The sequence below is a fragment of the Carcharhinus amblyrhynchos genome, chromosome 1 (assembly GCF_965287045.1).
Source record: "Carcharhinus amblyrhynchos chromosome 1, sCarAmb.v2.hapA, whole genome shotgun sequence".
Classification (NCBI taxonomy): Eukaryota; Metazoa; Chordata; class Chondrichthyes; order Carcharhiniformes; family Carcharhinidae; genus Carcharhinus; species Carcharhinus amblyrhynchos.
The window spans coordinates 119,384,949-119,406,509 of record NC_137324.1 but is presented as its reverse complement, the minus strand read 5'-3'; the positions used below and the strand labels follow the sequence as shown (position 1 = coordinate 119,406,509).

Below are 21,561 nucleotides of genomic sequence, written 5' to 3'. Positions count from 1 at the left end.
TGTTCTCAATAAAATGTATTTTCATGGAATTCCTACAGCGCAGAAGGAGATCATTAAGCCCATTGAGCCTGCTAGATGGGGCTAACTCTACATCTTTACCCTGCTAGAAAAAAATCCCAGCCTGTAATGACAGACTTGAAACATTTTGAGCCACCTTGATTCCCTGAGACAGAAACTCAAGTTCTAAGTTATCTCACATTTCTCATTCAAACATTCAGATTAAAAACTATTTAAAAAATCCACATACCACAGAGAATAGCTAATCAGGAGAAATAATCACAAATTTATTTTCTTTTAATATATCAATCATTTACCATTATGGCAAGAACTCTGTACACTGTGTCCCATATGATAAACAGCAGCTTTGCAGAATGACAGAACTTAAGTATCATTTCAATTGTGGTGGAAAAACCAATCACCGCTCTTCAGAATTGGGTATGGAAGACAGACTTGGTCTTTAATACTACTTTAACACCATATGTGGTATTAAAATGTCAAGATTACACATATAGATTTCAATACACTTATGTTACTACAGCCAGTCACCAAAAAAGAAAATGAAGATATTTCTATTTTTCATAGATCTTATTGGCAGATTAATATGGCCCATAAATATACATGCTTATTAAAACACAATTTCTGAATCCATGTAATGGGTAGACTTTGCCATCTAGTTAACAGTAACATCAGCTAACTGTATTATTTTTGGGTGACTAACAAACACACAATATAAGTAAACAAATTCTGCCAGGAACTGACCACTGAGAGAGTCTGATGGTTGCCAACAATCACTGAAAACACTAATTGAGAGTCCATGCACTATTCAGCACTGCAGTATAACCCTATAAGTATACAACAGCGAAGAAACAAGCATTTAAAATGGAGGAATCATTCCTCCCAAAAAAAAGACAGATCTGGTAACTTGGATCTTTTACAAGAACATTTCACAAATATACAGAAGCATAAGCAAAAATCATCCAGTTCACAAAGTATCAATAACCAATTTTATCACGGATGACATCAAAAGCATCAATCCCCGTGTCCGTTGGAGACAAATAAAAAGTTAAAAATGATTTGAGTTTGATCAGCTGCCTAGACAAGGAAGTTCTTATATAAATGATGCATGTACATCACAGAGATCCACTATGTTCGGTGTTTTAAGTTCCAAGGTGTTGTGTTTCTTTGTTAAATCTGATACTATGCGTGCCTACCAGCAAGCAGATTAACATAGTTCACAAAATTCTAAGCTCTAATCCCACCAAAGCAATAAGCAGTTGACTCAAATCACAATCTTCACATCACTATAATGAAAGCAAGCTTGATTTCCTGAAGTGTATTGCACCCAAACCGAATAAAGTATCAACTTAAAATCAATTCTAGCTGATGACAGATGAAATACAACAAATAAAAGACCAGTAGTAGCACTAGCACATCAAAAAAATTTACTTTTTCTTTTTAAAAAGGTATTTTCTCAGTTGTTTCAGCTGGGGGGGAGGGGGGAAGAAATTGAATGAAAAAGGCTGTTCAGCTACTGTATTAGGTGTTTCTTTCTAGGCTGATACAGCCAGCCCTGACTGGATAATTCCAGCTTGTAAAACAAGTTTTGGAACTGCATGTAACAGTGCCCTGCCACCTTAAGGACATCTTCTATATATATATTACAAAAGTATTCCTATACTCAGAAAATGAAAATGGGCCCACTTACAATATTTTCTTATACAGATCAAGGGGGGAGGGTTACAGTAGCTTTTAAAATATTTGCAATCCAGAAAAAATACAACTTTATTTAAATGTTTACAATTATAACAAGTTAAGAAACCTGGCATAAATGAAGGATTAAAAAGTACTTTCGACATTTTTCCTTCCTTTGGTTATGATCTCCTTGCAACATTTCTTCTCATGAGGTGTAAACAAAAAAATTTACGGATGGAATTAACAGTAAAGGACATGTCACAAGTGCACCGTCAGAGCTTCATGCATTCAGAAACATGCTTTAAAATAGACTGGAAGTGCGTAGAATGTGATTGTGATCTTCCAGTCCACAGAGTGCTGAAAATCCAGCAGTGGCACCAGTTCTTTTTAGCTAAAACAAAAAAGAGAGATAAAATTCAAGTTCTCCTATTACAATACAGCCAAGAATTGAGCGAAACAAAATTAAACAAATCCTCTCATCCCAATTTAATCATGATCACGAGCAGGGAACATACAATTCAAATGTTTTTTTTAAAACAGTACAGATAACAAATTAACTCCTTCTGTACCCTTGTGTTCCCTCACATGAATATTTTTAAACAGGCCATTAAGGTTTGGGTTAGGCGGGGCAGCTTTCTTCCTATCCTTGCTATTTCTCTACCCTATAAATGTTAGAATCAAATAGTTTTCCCTTCAAGTCTGATTGTTTAAAAGGCAAGTATATATACTTGTCTTTTATCTTCTTTTAATGGAAAAGGTTTTTGGTCAGTTTATATAGATTCAAGTAAATTATTTTTAAAATGCCTTTCATGTTTTTGGGACATCCAAAAGTATTTCATAGACAATTATTTACTATGAAAGTGTAATCACTGCTGCAGTGTGGTAGAACAACTGCCAACATGTGCACAGCAATGTCTCACAGGCAGCAATAAGACACATGACTGATTATCAGTCACTAATGATGTCGGTTGAAGGACAACTATTTGCCAAAACTCCAAAGGAGAACTATCCAGTTCTTCTTTAAATAATGCCGAAGGATGAATTAGATTTGCCTCAAAACAGAAAATGAACTGATACAATGTCTCCTCTTGATGAACCACAAGACTGCTGTACTGCCTGAAGCGTCAGCATAAATTTAGGTCCTCAAGTTATATGAAATGCAAACACGCCACTGAATGCTACAAATGGCTGGAAAGGAATGTTAAGCCAATTAATGTGTGTTCAATTAATATGAAAAGATGCAGCACTGTTGTAAGAAAGCCGAAAATGGGAAAAGCTTAAACATTAATGTTGTGGCCTACTTCAAAGACTTTGGAAGATAAAACTAGACAGCATTCTGTGTGACTGTCACTGGAAATAAACCAAGCTGAGGACATGTGAAGGAACTACTGAGCTGTTTCAGTTGCAACATGGGTCAGCAACATATCACAAATTATACTTCCCTGCCTCCCACTCCCATGCATCTTTTTGCTCAGGTATTACAGATTCTCAAACAAAAATAGTTACATTTTAAGTGAACATAAGAACATAAGAAATAGGAGCAGGAGTAGGCCATCTAGCCCTTCGAGCCTGCCCCGCCATTCAATAAGATCATGGCTGATCTGTTGTGGCTCAGTTCCACTTTCCCGCCCTCTCCCCATAACCCTTAATCCCCTCTCTTATCAAGAACCCATCAACCCGCTTCTTAAAAATATTTAGCGAGGCAGCCTCCACCACTTCAACGGGCAGAGAATTCCAGAGATTCACCACCCTTTGAGTGAAGAAGTTCCTCCTCAACTCCGTTCTAAACCGCCTCCCCTTTATCTTGAGGCTGTGCCCCCTAGTCCTACTGTCTTTTTTGAGCGGGAAGAGTCTCTCCACCTCTATCCTATCCATCCCATTCATCATCTTATACGTCTCAATGAGATCTCCCCTCATTCTTCTAAACTCTAACGAGTACAAGCCTAGTTTATTCAGCCTCTCCTCATAGTTCAATCCCCTCAACTCCGGTATCAGCCTAGTAAACCTCCTCTGCACTCCTTCCAGGGCCAAAATATCCTTGCGCAGGTGCGGCGCCCAAAACTGCACACAGTACTCCAGCTGCGGCCTCACCAATGCCCTATACAGTCTGATGCAATGAGTCTTAAATAGAGTTTTAAATTTTCAAATAAATGCTGTGCTTCAAATTGCTATGAATCTTCGCTACGAAACAGAACGCTTAACTTCAAACACTGAGTCATGTTACAAAAGGACACACAATGTAAGATTAACTCCCTAAAATGAAAATCTTTTTTCTATACTGTCCGCAACTTTATTATGTATCACTTATGATTCATTTGTTATAAAGCTGCAATATGAATCTTATTTTATTAGAAAAAAAATGTTTTTCTGTAAATCAAGAATTTCTCATTTTATTGTTCATTATTATTAATCATGTAATTTCTTTCTACTAATACAGAAATTCAGCTTACTTGACAGGTACAGATGGGGCTCCTGAGCGGTGGAAGTGAACGTTTTGCCACTTTCCATCACGGCGATGCCAGACTCTGGTTTCCTCGGTCTGCATAGTTTTTGGCATGCTACTGCCATCGATGTATTGCGTGAGGCGGATGTATGCAATGCAGGCTGCATCATCACCAATCAGATGGACATGAGGATTCAATATAATGGTGTGAATTGGCTTGTGGTTCTTGGATAAAGCTAGAAAAAGAGGCGCACATATATTTAAGAATGAAACCAGACCAAAACACCTTACAATGCTAGGAATAATGTCCACATTATGTACCATTTTCAAAGTAAAACCTGTGGAAGTCCATTCCTTCAACCAAGTTACCCAATGCTTCCGGTTCAAATGCAGTGAGTCCTGGGTCACAAATCTTCCTGCAAAATAAAATTCAAATCGGAATATTGTTCAAATTTAACATCACATTCACCTCTTGTACTATGTATTGGTTTTAATGATTTTTGTAATGGACACCCAAATCCCTTTGATCTTTCGCAACTCTTAGTCTCTCATCATTAAGAAAATATTCCATCAAATTGCAAGGCATCTTGAAGGGAATTGCTTGATAGGGCAGACGCAACACGGTTTCATTAAAGGGAAGTCGTGTCTGACAAATTTACTGGAGTTCTATGAGGATGTGTCTAGGGCAGTGGATAGAGGAGAGCTGGTGGATGTGGTCTTTCTGGATTTTCAGAAGGCGTTTGACAAGGTACCTCACAAGAGGTTATTGCAGAAGGTCAGGGGACATGGAGTTGGGGGTAGGGTGTTAGCATGGATAGAGGATTGGTTGTCAAATAGGAGGCAGAGAGTGGGGGTCAATGGGTGCTATTCGGATTGGCGGTTGGTGACTAGTGGGGTGCCCCAGGGGTCGGTGCTGGGGCCTCAGCTATTTACCATTTATATAGATGATCTGGAAGAGGGAACCGAGTGTATGGTGTCGAAACTTGCTGATGACACCAAGATTGGGGGAAAGGCAAATTGTGCGGAGGGTGTGGAGAGTCTGCAGAAGGATCTAGATAGGCTGGGCGAATGGGCCAGGAAATGGCAAATGGAATTTAATGTTGGCAAGTGTGAGGTGGTCCACTTTGGTAGGAAGAATGGTAGGAAGGACTATTACTTACGAGGCGAAAAACTGCAGCAGGCGACGGTGCAGAGGGACCTCGGGGTCCTTGTGCATGAGTCGCAAAAACCCAGCTTGCAGGTGCAGCAGGTGGTCAGGAAGGCGAATGGGATGCTGGCCTTCATAGCGAGGGGGATTGAATATAAAAGTAGGGAGGTCTTGCTGCAGCTGTATAGGGCATTGGTGAGGCCGCAGCTGGAGTACTGTGTGCAGTTTTGGGCGCCGCACCTGCGCAAGGATATTTTGGCCTTGGAGGGAGTGCAGAGGAGGTTTACTAGGCTGATACCGGAGTTGAGGGGGTTGAGCTATGAGGAGAGGCTGAATAAACTAGGCTTGTACTCGTTAGAGTTCAGAAGAATGAGGGGAGATCGCATTGAGACATATAAGATGATGAATGGGATGGATAGGATAGAGGTGGAGAGACTCTTCCCGCTCAAAAAAGACAGTAGGACTAGGGGGCACAGCCTCAAGATAAAGGGGAGGCGGTTTAGAACGGAGTTGAGGAGGAACTTCTTCACTCAAAGGGTAGTGAATCTCTGGAATTCTCTGCCCGTTGAAGTGGTGGAGGCTGCCTCGCTAAATATTTTTAAGAAGCGGGTTGATGGGTTCTTGATAAGAGAGGGGATTAAGGGTTATGGGGAGAGGGCGGGAAAGTGGAACTGAACCACGACAGATCAGCCATGATCTTATTGAATGGCGGGGCAGGCTCGAAGGGCTAGATGGCCTACTCCTGCTCCTATTTCTTATGTTCTTATGTTCTTATTGCCTTTCGAGTATTGGTTTGTGCCAATCGTGACATTGCTGGTAATACCAAGGGATGCCAATTTCCATATAGTGTTGTCACAAACGTCCACCAGTTCTTAACGTGCATTCAGGTCTCAAAAAGTAAGTAGTCCTTGTGAAGTTTAAAAGTTGTACCAATAGAAATGAGGATACAATGGCATTAGGAAGAAGTATGTTGTTTTTAAATTAGGTCCTTAGCAATATTACAAAATGTGGTGACCTGGAGGGGTTTGAAAGATCAAAGTAGTTTTGTATTTACTTAGTGGATGTGCCCTACCAGAAAGTATTTTGAAACGGAGTACAAAGGGTTTTGAAAATGATTATTTAAAATAAACATCTGCTCTTGGAGCTATATTAAGCCTTTGTTGGTGAGCAAGTGGAGCATGCTACTTGGAGACAACAGAATTTTCCTCTATGAAAGGTGTCAAGATGTCCTGATCTAAATTACTTGGTGTTACAATAAACCTGCTTTTTATTAACTCAGTAGACAAACTGAGAACTGAATTTGGCCCATATTCTGTAACCCAATCCTTTCGCTATTTATCATCTAGTTGGGTCAGTGCAAACCATCCACAGGGAAAACCACTGAATGCAATAAAAAAAAGACAGGATACACTCCCATTTCACAATAGAAGCTGCCACATTCAGGCAAATTTTTGTTTCAGTCTCAAGGTTTGCAAGGAGCAGGTAAATGGGTGGGTAGGTGAATAAAGAGTTGATGAATGGAGAGTAGGCAAGTGGGTTATGTCAGAACATAGTCAGGTGGTGTTGGTTGTTTAGGATGGTAGGTTAGGACAATTGTTGGGTCAGGGCAGTAGTTGTGTCAGTGTGGTGGACTGGTCTGATGCAGTTGGTGGAGTGGGGGGACAGTGGGATGGCATAGTATGGTCAGGGACTGGTGCAACTTGGTTGGAAGGGCATATTCAGGGTGGAAGGAGTCATGGTGAGGAATGTAGTGGGATTGAGGGGCTTAGTCGCATCAGGGGAGAGTGTATTTGGGTCAGGAGGGGGAAGTTTCGTCAGAGGTCATGGGGGGAGGTGGTCAGGAGAACTCTGCTCAGGGATTGCAGTGGGGTCAGGGGACGCACTTTACCTTTATGAAAAGTACCTTGCAAGTTTCCTTTCATAATTCTTTGTAGTGGATCTTTTACGCTGTTTCATGGCCCTTTGCTGTCTTTGTAGCTTTCCTATTTAGCAGGATCTGTGCTTTTTTTTTGCATTTTTGTAAGCCCTTTCTTTTAGTTTTATGCTGTCCTTTATCTCTTTAGTTGTATGGGGCTGTTTTTCTGTGAACTTATGCTTTTCCTTCTCAGTGGTATAAACTGGTGCATAAATTGTTTCTTTGAACATTGCAGAATCGTACAGTGCAGAGAAAGCTCTTTGACCTATCAAGTCCGCACCGACAGTAACCACCACTAAAGGTGCACTAATCCCATTTTCCATCACTTGTCCCACATCCTTGAATTTTATGATATTTCAAGTGCTCATACAAATATTTTTTAAAGTTGTAAGTTTTCCTGTCTCCACTACCCTCCCAGGCAGTGCATTCCAGATTCTCACCACCGAGTGAATTTTTTTCTCAAATGCTCTCTGAGTTTCCTGCCCCTCACTCTAAAACTATGCCCCATCGTGACTGACCCCTCAACCCAGGGGAACAGCTGATTCCTAGTCACCCTGTTCATACCCCTCACAATCTTATACATCTCAATCATGGTCACCTCTCAGCTTTCTCTGCTCCAAGTAAACAACCCAGCCTATCAAGTCTCTTTTCATAGCTCAAATGCTCCATCCCAAACAACACCCTGATGAACCGCCCCCTGCCCCTCCTCTAATGTAATCACATCCTTCCTGTAGTGAGGTGACCAGAACTTCATACACACTTCAGCTATGGCCTAATCAACATTTAGTACAGCTCCAACATTACCTCCTTGCTCTTATACTCTATTCCACAACTGATAAAAGCAAGTGTCCCGTATGCCTTCTTAACTATCCTATTCACCTTAAGAACAATTTCTTCTCTGGTGCCAAACTTTTGAATGGTCCTACACTGCTCTTTCTCTTCACCCTATCAGTAATTGTAACACCATATCTGCGCCCCATCCTTTCCTTCTCCCATATGAACGGTATGTTTGGTCTGTAACAACTCACAAGAAACAATACTTTTCACTGTATTCCAATACATGTGACAATAATAAATCAATCAATCACCTGCTGGGCTGCCTTCAGGGATCTGTGAATGATTAACCCAAGATCTAGCTGTTTCTCTGAGCTTCCTAATGTCCTGCCATTCATTAAATACTCCCTTGTCTTGTTTCTTCTTTCAAAGTGCATCACCTGGCACTTACCAGGGTTAAATACCATCTGCCAACACTCTGCCCATCTGACCAAACCATCTACATCTTCCTGCAACCTTTGAACTTCTTCTTCACTATTAACTGCTACCAATCTTGGAATCATCTGCAAACTTACTTATCATTCTCTCCACATTCTCATGTATATAATTTATGTATATAACAAACAATAAGGGACCCAGCACTGAACCTTGTGGTAACCCTCGGGTCACACAAACAAACAGCCTTCTCACCATCCTTTGTGCCCTATTATGAAGCCGATTTCAGATCTACCTCACCAAGTTTCCCTGAGTTTCACGTGCCTCTCAGTCTTGTCAAAGGTTTTGCTTAAATCCACATTAACTACTTAAGAACATAAGAAGTAGGAGCAGGAGTAGGCCATCTAGCCCTTCGAGCCTGCCCCGCCATTCAATAAGATCATGGCTGATCTGAAGTGGCTCAGTTCCACTTTCCCGCTTTCTCCCCATAACACTTAATTCCCTTGTCTGTCAAAAACCTATCTACCAGCGTCTTAAATATATTTAGCGAGGTAGCCTCCACCACTTCAACGGGCAGAGAATTCCAGAGATTCACCACCCTTTGAGTGAAGAAGTTCCTCCTCAACTCCGTTCTAAACTGCTCCCTCCTTGTCTTGAGGCTGTGCCCTCTAGTCCTGCTGTCCTTTCTAAGCGGGAAGAATCTCTCTACCTCTACCCTACCCATCCCTTTCATTATCTTATATGTCTCTATAAGATGCCCCCTCATCCTTCTAAACTCCAACGAGTACAGACTCAGTCTATTTAGTCTCTCTTCATAGTCTAACCCTCTCATCTCCGGTATCAGCCTAGTGAACCTCCTCTGCACTCCCTCCAAGGCTAAAATATCCTTGTGCAAGTGCAGCGACCAAATCTGCACACAGTACTCCAGCTGCGGCCTCACCAGTGCCCTGTACTATTGCAGCAAGACCTCGCTGCTTTTATATTCTATACCCCTCACTATAAAGGCCAGCATCCCATTCGCCTTCTTGATCACCTGTTGCACCTGCAGACTGGGTTTTTGCGCCTCATGCACAAGGACCCCCAGGTCCCTCTGCACCGTAGCATGCTGCAGCTTTCCGCCCTTTAAATAGTAATCCCTCCTACTATTATTCCTGCCAAAGTGGATAACCTCACACTTGCTAACATTGTACTCCATCTGCCAGGTCCTCGCCCACTCGCTCAGCCTATCCAGATCCCTCTGCAGACTTTCCACCCCCTCCATGCAATTTGCTTTTCCACTCATCTTTGTGTCATCGGCAAATTTCATCACCCTACACTCAGCCCCCTTCTCCAGATCATCTATATAAATGGTAAATAGCTGAGGCCCCAGCACTGATCCCTGCGGCACTCCACTAGTCACCAACCGCCAATCAGAATAGCACCCACCGATAACAACTCTCTGCCTCCTATTAGACAACCAATCCTCTATCCAAGCTAACACCTTACCCCCAACTCCATGCCCCCTAACCTTCTGAAGCAACCTTTTGTGCGGCACCTTATCAAACGCCTTTTGAAAATCGAGAAACACCACATCCACCGGTTCCCCTCTGTCTACCGCACTAGTCACATCCTCATAGAATTCCAATAAATTTGTCAAACACGACTTCCCCTTAACGAATCCATGCTGCGTCTGCTCTATCAAACCATTCCTCTCCAGGTGCCTCACTATTTCTTCTTTGATGATGGATTCAAGCATTGAGCATTCTCCTCACCCACACACTTGAGTACCTTTTTTAAAAGATTCTATCAAATTTGTTAGGCATGGCCTTCCTCTGACAAAGCTGTGCTGACTACCCCTAATCAACCCATGCCTTTCCAAGTGAAGATTAATTCTCCGTTTCTGAATTTTCTCCAACAGTTTTCCTACCATTGACATGAGATTCACTGTGTTTGTAATTCCTTGGAAACGGAACCACGTTAGCCATCCTCCAGTCCTCTGGCACATCCCCCACTACAGGAAAGGATGTCCCAAGGCATGGTACATTGGAGAGACCACGCAGACACTACGACGATAGATGAATGAACACCACTCGACAATCACCAGGCAAGAACGTTCTCTTCCTGTCAGGAAACACTTCAGCAGTCACGGGCATTCAGCCTCTGATCTTTGGGTAAGTGTTCTCCAAGGCGGCTTTCAAGACACATGAAAACACAGAGTCGCTGAGCAGAAACTGATAGCCAAGTTCCGCACACGAGGACAGCCTCAACTGGGACCTTGGGTTCATGTCGCACTATCTGTAACTCCCACGACTTGCAAAATCTCACTAACTGTCCAGGCTGGAGACAATACACATCTCTTTAACTTGTGCTTAATCCTCTCTCTACTCACATTGTCTGTACCTTTCAGACTTGATTACCTGTAAAGACTCACATTCCAACAACTATCTTGTAAATTGAGTTTGTGTATATATTTGCCTTGTTTGTGAACACAACTCCCACTAACCTGAAGAAGGAACGACACTCCAAAAGCTTATGCTACTAAATAAATCTGTTGGACTTTAACCTGGTGTTGTGAGACTTCTTACTGTACATCCCCCATGGCCAGAGAGGAATTAAAAATTTGCATCAGAACCCTGCAATTTCCTGTCTCCCATCTCCCACAGCAGTCCGGGATGCAATTCATCCAGGCCTGGGAATTTGTCCATTTTTAAGCCTGTCAAAAGCCTCCAATACCTCCTCACTGCCTATGTCAAAATGCTCAAGGTCCTCAGTCCATTTTCCCGAAATCTGTATCTATACCCTCCACCTCCTGAGTGCAACCAAAAGAGAAAATGCTGGAAAATCTCAGCAGGTCTGGCAACATCTGTAAGGAGAAAAGAGCTGATGTATCAAGTTCAGACGACCCTGTGTCAGCTCTTTTCTTTCCTTACAGATGCTGCCAGACCTGCTGAGATTCTCCAGCATTTTCTCTTTTGGTTTCAGATTCCAGCATCCGCAGTAATTTGCTTTTATCCTCCTGAGTGCAAACTGATGAGAAGTATTTATTTTACACCCTTCCAATGTCTTGCGGCTTCACACACAGATTGCCCTTTTGGTCTCTAACAGTCCCTACCCTTTCCCTGGTTAACCTCTTCCCCTTAATGTATTTATAGAACATCTTAAGATTCTCCCTAATATTCTTTGCAAGTCCCTTTTCATGACCTCTTTCTTGCTCTTCTAAATGCTTTCTTAAATTGCTTCTTGCACTTACTATACCCTTCAGCTGAATTGCTCCCTTTTGACTTGCTCTTCTTCCTTATCCAGTCCTGAATTATCCCAGACATCCAGAGTTCCCTAAACTTGTTATTCTTACATTTTCCCATATAGGGAACATGTTGGATCTGTATTCTCCCCATTTCCTTTTTAAATGCCACCTCCAACCTCTTCCACACAGAATGTTGAGTTGCTAGGCCTACACTTCTCTGAATCATGTCTCTGTGATGGCAACAATATCACACTTCCACGTGTCTATCCATACCCTTAACTCATCAGCCTTACCTATTACACTCCTAGCATTAAAGTAAACACCATTCAGCCTTATCTTATCCTCCTAACACTCAACATAGCTGAACTCACTCTGACTTGCTTCCTTTACCATAGCATGAAGTGTCTCTATTTTACTAACGCGTGTGACCCCCTCCCCCTGCCAGACTGGTTTAAACGTTTCCCAGCAACACTAGCAAACAAGGATGCTGGCCCCACTGTTGTTCAGATGCAAACTATCCCTTTTGTACAAGTTCCACCTTCCCCAGAAAGGGTCCCAGCAATACAGGAATCAAAAACCTTGCCTCTTGCACCAACCCTTGAGCCAAGCATTCATCTGTTCTATTTTCCTATTTCTATACTCGCTAGCACATGGCACTGGGAGTAATCTGGAGATTACAACCAAAGAGGTTCTGCTTTTTAATCTGCTGCCTAGTTCCCTGAACTGATGCAAGACATCATTCTTTAGTTTACTTACATCACTGGTACCAACATGTACCACAACCTCTAACTCATCACCCTCTCCATTCAAGATGATGTGCAGCCATTCAGAGATATCCCTGACCCTGGCACCAGAAAAGCAATACACCATCCTGGAATCATGTCATTGACCACAGAAACACCTGTCTGTGCCCCTGATTAATGAAGCCCCGATAGCTATTGCTCTTCCTTTTTTCTTTCTTCCTCCCTGGCTGTTCAGTCAAGCCACTTGTGGTGCCAGAAGCTTGGCTCTGACTGCACTCCTCTTAGGTACCAGTGGCCTCAGCAGCTTCCAAAATGGGATACTGAATGGATTCCTGCACCACCTGCCTGTTCTTCCTGGACTGCTCGGTGGTCACCCATTCCCTTTTTTCCTCTAGTCCCGTGAGCTGTGGTGTGACCATCTCTCCAAACTTGCTATCCACAGATGTGCCACAGTGTCTCCAGCCACTGCTCAAGCTCTGAAACCCAGAGCTCCAGTTCCTGTAGCTGGGGGTACTTCCTGCATATGTGGTCCTCTAACCCACTGGTCATGTCCAAGATGACTCATATGTGACAAGTGACACAATCCACTCAGCTATCCTCACCTGACCTGTCTTAAATGTAAAATTCATGCCTCAGACTAAAACAAATCTAGAGATAATAAGTACTTTTCCAATAAATAATGTTTCTTTTAGCTTCCACTATTTAAAGTATCAGTTTATTACTAACCAATCAGCTTGGATTATTCTCAGCGTGCTGTCTAAACAGTGGCTGTTGCGGTGAAACGTGTCCCTCTCAGGTCTGGTGCTCTCCACTGCCTGAAGGTGAGTGAAGGCCTCAAACCCCGTGCTCTCTTATATTGTTGTCCCACGAGTGTGTCCCTTAGGTCTGGTGTTCTCGTGCCCGAAGATGTATCCTTCTCTGTTCGTCCGTTGTTTTATCCATTAGCAGATTTTTCCAGTTTATTGTGGACAGTCTCCATCTCATCTCATTAAAGTCAGCCTTATCTAAATCTACAATTCTAATAGCTGATTTATGTTTTTCTCTTTCAAATCCTAAGATTACTATTTGATAAATATTCACACACAATTAGGTTACTAATTAAATCCACCACATTACTCATTACTAAATCAAATATTGCTTGTCCCCTTGTTTCATCCAGGGCATTGTTGCAGGAAACTGTCCCAGACACACTCCAAAATTTAACTACCTTTCTGACAGGCATTTGCTTGCTTGTCCCATCTATGTTAAAGTAAAAATCCCCTATGTTAAAGTAAAAATAATACAGTTAAAATTAATATGAATCTGCCTTCACTACACATTTGTCTAATTTCTGCATTTATACAATCTAGCACTTCAAAGCAGCTAACAGGGAATATATACACAACACGTATGACAGTTTTAGGTCCTTTACTGTTCCTCAGTTCAACCCATAAGGCCTCTACTGATGCTTTCCCCTCAATATATTCCCCTTCACCATTAAAGTGATTTTATTTCTAATCAGTAAGGCTACACCATCTCCTCACCATTTTCTCTATCTGCACTGTAAACCTTATAATCTGGTACATGGACTCAAAGACCAGCTTATTCTCTGCTGCCATCAAGACTTTTGAATTGACTTAATATACATTAAGCTGATCATTCTCTTCACCCTTTTGCACCCTCTCTTTTCCTTCTTCCCCAAGTACTCTATGAATGGTATGTTTTGTCTGTATACCTCGCAAGAAACAACACTTTTCATTGTATGCCATAACATGTGACAATAATAAATCAAATCAAATATTTACTTCCCAGACTTCAATATCCTGAAGCCATGGCTCAGTAATGGCTACCATTATCATTATCTGCTATTTAAATTTGTACCTGTAGCTCATTTAACTCATTCCTTACACTACATACATTTATATATAGACTCCTATTTGGGCCATACATTCTAACCTGTCCCTCGGCACTGATGCTTTATTTATCTGTTTAACATTTCTCTTCTGGTTCAATCAATATACTCCTAATAGTTTTACCATTACATGACACATCCGAAGTAGGATTCCTGACTGTTTTTCTTTATTATCTCTCCTGTTACTTGTTTTTGAAACTGTAATGACTTCCCCCACACCACTCCTCCCCACCTTTACTTGTTTGAAATCCCTGTGACCACCTTATTTAGCCTTTCTGCAAGGACTTTGGACCCAAATCGGTTCAGGTGGAGCCTGTCCCAACAGTACAGCTCGTTCTTGTCCCAATACTCCATGAAATGGAAGCCTCTTTCCCACATCACTCCTTTAGCCACGTGTTTACTTTTCTGATTTTTTTAATCTTTATGCCAATTTGCACGTGGCTCAAGTAATAATCCAGAGATTATAACCTTCGAGGTCCTGTTCTTTAATTTTGTTCCTGATTTCTGATGTTCCCCAAACAGGACCTCTTGCCTATGTTGTTGGCCCATCATGGACCACAACAACTGGTTCCTCCCTCTCCAATATCCTTTCCAGCAGTTCGAGATGTCCCTTACTCTGGCACCAGGGAGACAACACAACAAAGGATGCTATGTGTACCCCGATTATAGAATTCCTTATTTTTTGCTCCCCCCACTTGACATCCTGTGCATGGTGCAGTGCTCAGTTTGCTCATCCTCACTAAAATCTTTTTCCTCATCCACACAGAGAGCAAGCCCCCTCGTATCTGCTGCACAAGGGCAAGAGCTGAGGCTCCTCCAATGCCAAATTCAGGATCCCTCTACCTGCCTTGCTCATAGTCACACTAACCTGTCTCCGACCCGTGGCCAAATTTGAAGTTCTTAGGTGTGACTGCCTGAAACACAGCATCAAGGTAACTCTCCCCCTCCCTGATCTGTCGCAGTGCCCGAAGCTCAGGTTTCAGCTCATCAACTCTGAGCTGAAGTTCCTCGAGGTGCAAACACTTTCTGCAGATGCAGTCACTGTGGCTTGCAATGAGATCCACCAGCTCTCACACAACACAGGTACAACACATTGTCTGCACTGCTACCTCTCATTTAGTTCATTAGGTGCTTTTTAACATTTAAAATATTATTCCCAGATGGTCCTTTCGTTATAACGTGCTTTTCTAATTCTCCCTTTATTGAGGGTGAGGGGCAGCAGGGTCAAGGGTTGCAGGTGGAGGAATCACGGTCGGGGGTGGGGGGGTAGTGATGTGTGTGGGGAGGGGCCCATAGGCAGGTCAATTGAGGGGGGGGGGACGGGGTCCGCAGACAGGTCGGTTGGGGGGGGGTTCATGGGGCAAGTCGGTGTGAGGGGGGTCCGTGGGTAGGTCAGTGTGGTGGGGGTCCGCAGGCAGGTCAGGGGGGAGTCGCAGTCCAGTTGTGAGGATCGTGTACTTGAATGGGTGCATGAGGAATTGTCAGATTGGATAGGGATATGTTGTCCGGTTAAATTTTGTACTCAGTTCAAATATGGTAACTAACTAATTGAGGAGTTAAACTTGATATTAACCAGCATTACATTGCCAGGCTAACTATGCATGCAAGTCAGACCAAATCTCTGATATTGAACTCAGTGTGAAATTCGTCTGTGAAGGTTCCTGGGCTATGGAGATTAAGTAAGAAGTCTCACAACACCAGGTTAAAGTCCAATAGGGTTATTTGGTAGCAAAAGTGGCTTTTGCTACCAAATAAACGTCTTGGACTTTAAACTGGTGTTGAGAGACTTCTTATTGCGTTTACCCCAGTCCAACACTGGCATCTCCACATTATGGAAATCAACCCATCGGAAGATTAAACTTGCCTGACAATTTCAGTGCACGTGTGCATGACAGGACTCATGTAGGATTCTGGCACACATGTCCCAATTTACACCCAATTTCAGACTATCTGGATACCGGAAGATTTGGACCTTGTGTACACACGTGCGCATGAATGGTTATGGTATTGTACATAATTAGAATAACAACTCAGTAAACGTTTAACTAGCAGAAATTTACTCTTTTTTGAACGTTTCTGAATTCCCCCCATTCTAACAAATACCATTCAATTGAAAAATATTTTGTCTGAATATATCAATACTGTGAATCTACTAGTGATATCTGTTAGCTTCTCCCTTTTCTGACTTTAGAACTAATTCTGAATCCAAACTGTAATCTGCATGTGATTTGAATCTGAATGTAATTTGGTGTTCCAGTGTCAGAATATAAGAAAGAAGACCTGGAATAGGCCATCTGACCCCTCAAGCCAGTATCACCATTGAACAAGATGAAGGATGATCTGATTTATGGCTTTAACTCCACTTTCCCGCTTCTCTTCCTTGCCTTTAACTCCCATCTAGATCGGAGGTAATCTTACTGAAACATGAGATTTTAATAGGCTTAGTGAACACCTAGTTACAAACAAAGGGGTCTTCTAAAAGAATACCTCTCATTTTTCTAAATTCCAATCAATATAGGTTCAAGTACTCAACCCTTCCTAAGGAACAAATCTGGTGAAGCTCCTCTGAACTGCGTCCAATGCAAGTAAGTTCCTCCTAAAGTAAGGAGACCAAAGTACTCTAGGTGCATAAAGTAATACAATTGCACCACTTTAATACCCTATTCCCCTTGCAGTAAAGGCTAACATTCCATTTACTTTCCTAATTACCTGCTGTACATGCACGCTAACGAGTTTGTGTGCCCTTTCTCGCAGGATGCAGGTTTGCACTACGATCGATATGTAAGGGATGTCAAGAACAATTAAGATTAAGGACTGGTCATCAATAGCTATTATCAGGCATCCCCTGGAGTGCACTTGATGGAAGTAAATTATTAGGTTATTAATTTGACTGGGCAAAACGTGCAACAAAGGAGATGTAAGATGAAGCAATGAAAGTTTTTTTTAAGATCAGACAGGATAGACGAGATGCATTAACAAAATTAGGTTCTCTCATCACGAAGAAGAAATTCCCAGGCCAGCCACTCAAGGGGGTCAGAATGATAATGGGAAAGTGGGCAGGGGAGATAGTTAAAACAAGGCCAGTCACAGAACATCTCTGAACCCATTGCCTTCCTATGTTCCTATTTTTACTCTCTTTTCAGCAGATAAATAGTACATCCACAGTGAGGAAGCAGGCTCTTTTTTTAAACTAGACAGATCAGAACCTGATGACGTCAAATCATGACTGCAATTTTATTTGGATCTGAACAAGGGATGAAGGAACAGTGAGCGCTCCAAAAGCTAGTGGCTTTTGCTACCAAATAAACCTGTTGGACTTTAACCTGGTGTTGTGGGACTTCTAACAGTCTGAACAAGAGAACAGTGTTGGCTTTCTGGTAAGGCCTAGTTTGTGCCAGGAACCAGATGTCAGAGGAGTATCATCAAAAGTAAATTTGAAAAACATTACTGAAGTTTCTTTCTGGACCAAGCCTTAGGCCTCCTTTGCCCCAGGAAAGAAAGCTCACCATCCCCTCCCCTGCTAGCCAGAGCATGGTGAGTTCTGCAGCTACCCACCAAACACAAGTGCACAATCACCACTGGAGTTCTTGCAGCACTCAACTGACTGCCAGGGACTGTTCCCATGGGTCACCAGCTGTGAGCTTCTGCCATCAAATATCCACCCACTGACCAGAAATGTTAAATGCATAGAAGTAAGCCCTTGCTCCAAATCCTGCACCCTCTCGGATCACCATCTGCTTCAGGAATTGCAATGCTTCTTTCCCAACCCCACCTTAAAATTGCAGCCATAGAGAGTTACAAGGAAGACCAACTTTGAGCATGATGACCAATAATATCCAGAGCACTTGGCTACATGTAAACATTCTGCTAAGGAGAATGTTTGCCCCACTAGGAATTCCTGGTAAGTTCGATCAGAACTGAATTACTTCATAATTTTTGGATCAAACTGAGCATAAGGGATAATCTCTTGAACATGTGATTGAAGAAATGTACAGACAAAAATGCAGAGCCTGGCAATCAAATTATCATAAAACTCACTCTGGTGGGTGAGAACTTCTGCTCGGAACGTTAACTCAAAAAATCACCTTGCGTAACATGAATTAACTTCAATCCTATGGCAACATTCAGACCATACTACATTATATAACCAGCTCCAAATTGGAATAAATTGATTTAGTATGGACAAAGGAATCAAATGAATACTTACGTGTATGCTTCAAAATCTCCATTGTTGATGGCTTCAATCAGTTGCTCTGTAACTTTAATAATTTCTTGTTTGCGTGCTAAGAATAAACAGGGCCAATGTTATTTTAAAAAGTCAAGATTTCCAGAAAAGCACAAAACTCTTTCCAGCAAGGTTGTCAAATCACAAAGCAGATGTCTCCTCTTCCCTCCCTGTCCTGGTCTCTTCTGTTCAATACTCTCATTGCCCTGGTAGTTTCTCCCTGAATAAGTGATAAACATTATTTTTTTGATTTTAGAAGCCAGGAATTCAATAAATGACAGTCCAGGAAGAAATGGTGCATGCTTTTATAACTTTCAACGTTCTTTTGTAACAGGGGCACTTCATGCAATTATATTTGGAGAAGAAACTGAACCAGAAATGCTACGTCTTATCTTTGTCATGATATTTGCACAATGCTACAAAACTATTATTATATGTGTTTAGAAACAATGATATAAGCTCAAAAAACACTTGTCAAATGCTTGAACATCCTTTTAAAGATGCATTGTCAAAATATACTGAAGAAAATGTGCAATAAGTCAATATATTAGAGGCTTAAATTTATATTGAGTTCCTGAGTGTTACTGCCAGCCATCTTAATTTGTAACATCCAATTGGTCTTGATGGATAATTTCCTACCTGTTTTCGTGCTCATCACTTCCTGATTAATTCTCAGTAACGCAACAGAATCCAGTCAAGTGGATTCAGGAAGAAAGCTGCTTAATACACACTGACAATAATCTCAAAGTCCAGTAATGCACAACATCTCTTTTTCTTCAAACTACATTAGGAACAGAATTGCTACAGATGTAAATAGTCACATATAGCTGCTCAGGAACAGAAAGCTTCCTCAAACTCCTGCCAGTATTTGGGCTCATGTACAGATCTAGGAATGGTTCTTAGCAACCAGTCACTGTGCTGGTTGCTGATAAAAAAAATCATATGATAACATACTGCACTCAGCACACGTGTTCAATGCAAAGTACTGTAATTTGTTAGTGAAATGTCCTGTAATTATAGCCAAGGTAGATGGAAATACATCTATATTTTACATTCATGTGGCAGTTGTTGCAACAGGTTTGATATCAATGGGTATCCAACTACATGATAGCAAGGACAACTGAAGTTAGAATTCAAATGTTCCCATAAGGCACTTACTGATTTGCTTACGGAGGAAATAATATGCCCAATGAGAAGTTCTCAGAGGGTTCAAATCTCTTTGAATTACTTTAAGAAGTCAACTTCAAACTCAGTAATTCCATATATTCTCCTCTGGCGATGCAACACAGATGCAGGAAAACAACACCAGATTCAGTTAAAAATCTCTTTACAGATTAGATATTCTGCAGTTTACTTCACTACAAAGCATAGGGGTAACAACGTCATTTTCAGGGTGGCAAACTGAAACAACTGGAGTTGCACAGAGATCACTGTGAGGGCCTCATTTTCAATCTATATTAATGATGTGAATGATGCAGAGCATATCGTGCAGTTATGCAGAATAATAGCAAGATCTAATTAGCAGTATTGCGTTAGACTTTGGAAAGAGTTACTGCTCTTGGAGAAGGCCAAGAATGATACTTTGCACAAAGGGACTAAGTTGTGATGAGATTCCAGGAAAACTTAATGTTATATTTCTGGGAGATGAGTTTAACTGGCAATCTATTAAGGGGATGAAAATAACTAGAGGTCCAGAGGACAGTAAATGCAGTATCTCTCTTCCGGCTATACATTTTCCTTAGGAGGCAACAATGAAAAATTACATTTGAGTTGTTCATCTGCAGTTTCATCACTCGACTTCAACCAGAAATCTGATGAAACATTAGTGTATGGCTAACACTATCATATAGAAACAGACCAGCACAAAGCTGAACGTAACCAAAAGGACTAGAGCAAAATGGACATGGCTGTTATGATGCCCAAGTACTGTCAAAGCTTTCCAAAATGGTATTGGTCTTTAATGTTGTCTAATACCCCAAACTAGTCATCTCCAGGACCATTTGGACTGTTCTTTTCTTGACTTACACTGAAGAGAGGAAGATGTGGTCTGTGAGGGCTCTGACTCACAACAATGGCTCTTCGAGTGTACGTTTTGGTTATTATTTGCATTTTCTAAACACTGGGTCACTGAATTGATGGAAAGAAACACGACATATGAGCAAACAAAAGTGAAAAGATAGAGCGTGACCAGAATCTTCAGGATACAGTGACAGCAGGATTTACTGCTGGGACATAATGAGGACGGAGACCAGCAAGAAGATGTAGACGAGAGAGAGAGTGATGAACGAATGGAATACAACCTCCCTGTGTTACACTCCTTTATGCAGGCTGTACTTGGACATGCAAGGATTGAGAAGGAAAAAAGGCCAAAGAATGAAATTATAAAACAAAGCAAAAATCATAAAATCAAATTTTTAAAAAAACTAACATTGCTTTCAAAGCATTAATTGAAAGATTTAATAACTTCCATTTTCTGTTCAGATGCCAGTACAAAGTGAATGTGCTCTTCTGTCCAACTCCTCCACAAACAAAAGTCTTGCACTTAAATAGTGCTTTCCACTACTTCAAGTCATTCCAAAACACTTTATAGCCAATTAAGTACTTCTGATGTTATTTATTTATTTATCAGTATCACAAATAGGCTTATATTAACAACGCAATGAAGTTACTCTGAAAATCCCCTAGTCGACACACTCTGACACCTGTTCAGGTACAGAGGGAGAATTTAACATGGCCAATGCACATAACCAACACATCTTTAGGATTGTGGGTGGAAACCAGAGCACCAGGAGAAAACCCACACAGGCATGAGGAGAACATGCAGATGCTACACTGACAGCGACCCAAACTGGGAATCGAACCTGCATCCCTGGCACCGTGAGGCAGCAGTGTTAACCTCTGTACCACCTGTATAGTCACTGTTGTGATGTGGGAAATGCTGCAAATAACCTGGACATAGCAAAGTCAACAGTAATGTGATAATGATCTGATTATTTTTGATGGTAGTTCAGGGATAATTATTGACCAGAATACTATACACAACTTCCTTAGTGTTCTTCATAAACAGTGTCAT

The 21,561-nt window shown here is 41.6% G+C and overlaps 1 protein-coding gene across 27 annotated transcripts in view; it reads right to left on the bottom strand.

Moving 5' to 3' along the window:
• Positions 1 to 263: 263 nt before the first annotated feature.
• LOC145344414 (calcium/calmodulin-dependent protein kinase type II delta chain) overlaps positions 264 to 21,561 on the bottom strand; it is a 323,172-nt gene continuing 301,874 nt past the window's right edge. For 14 of the 27 annotated variants that reach the window (XM_080191627.1, XM_080191636.1, XM_080191677.1 and 11 more), the window contains 4 exons: positions 18,471 to 18,546; positions 4,457 to 4,551; positions 4,143 to 4,371; positions 264 to 2,083 (listed from right to left, as the gene is read on the bottom strand). In XM_080191627.1, coding sequence (XP_080047753.1) covers positions 2,080 to 2,083; positions 4,143 to 4,371; positions 4,457 to 4,551; positions 18,471 to 18,546 — 404 coding nt within the window. In that variant the 3' untranslated portion in view covers positions 264 to 2,079. Of the gene's footprint in view, positions 2,084 to 4,138; positions 4,372 to 4,456; positions 4,552 to 18,470; positions 18,547 to 20,513; positions 20,817 to 21,561 lie in introns of those variants that run through there. The other 13 variants (XM_080191547.1, XM_080191583.1, XM_080191597.1 and 10 more) reach the window with 3 other exon arrangements.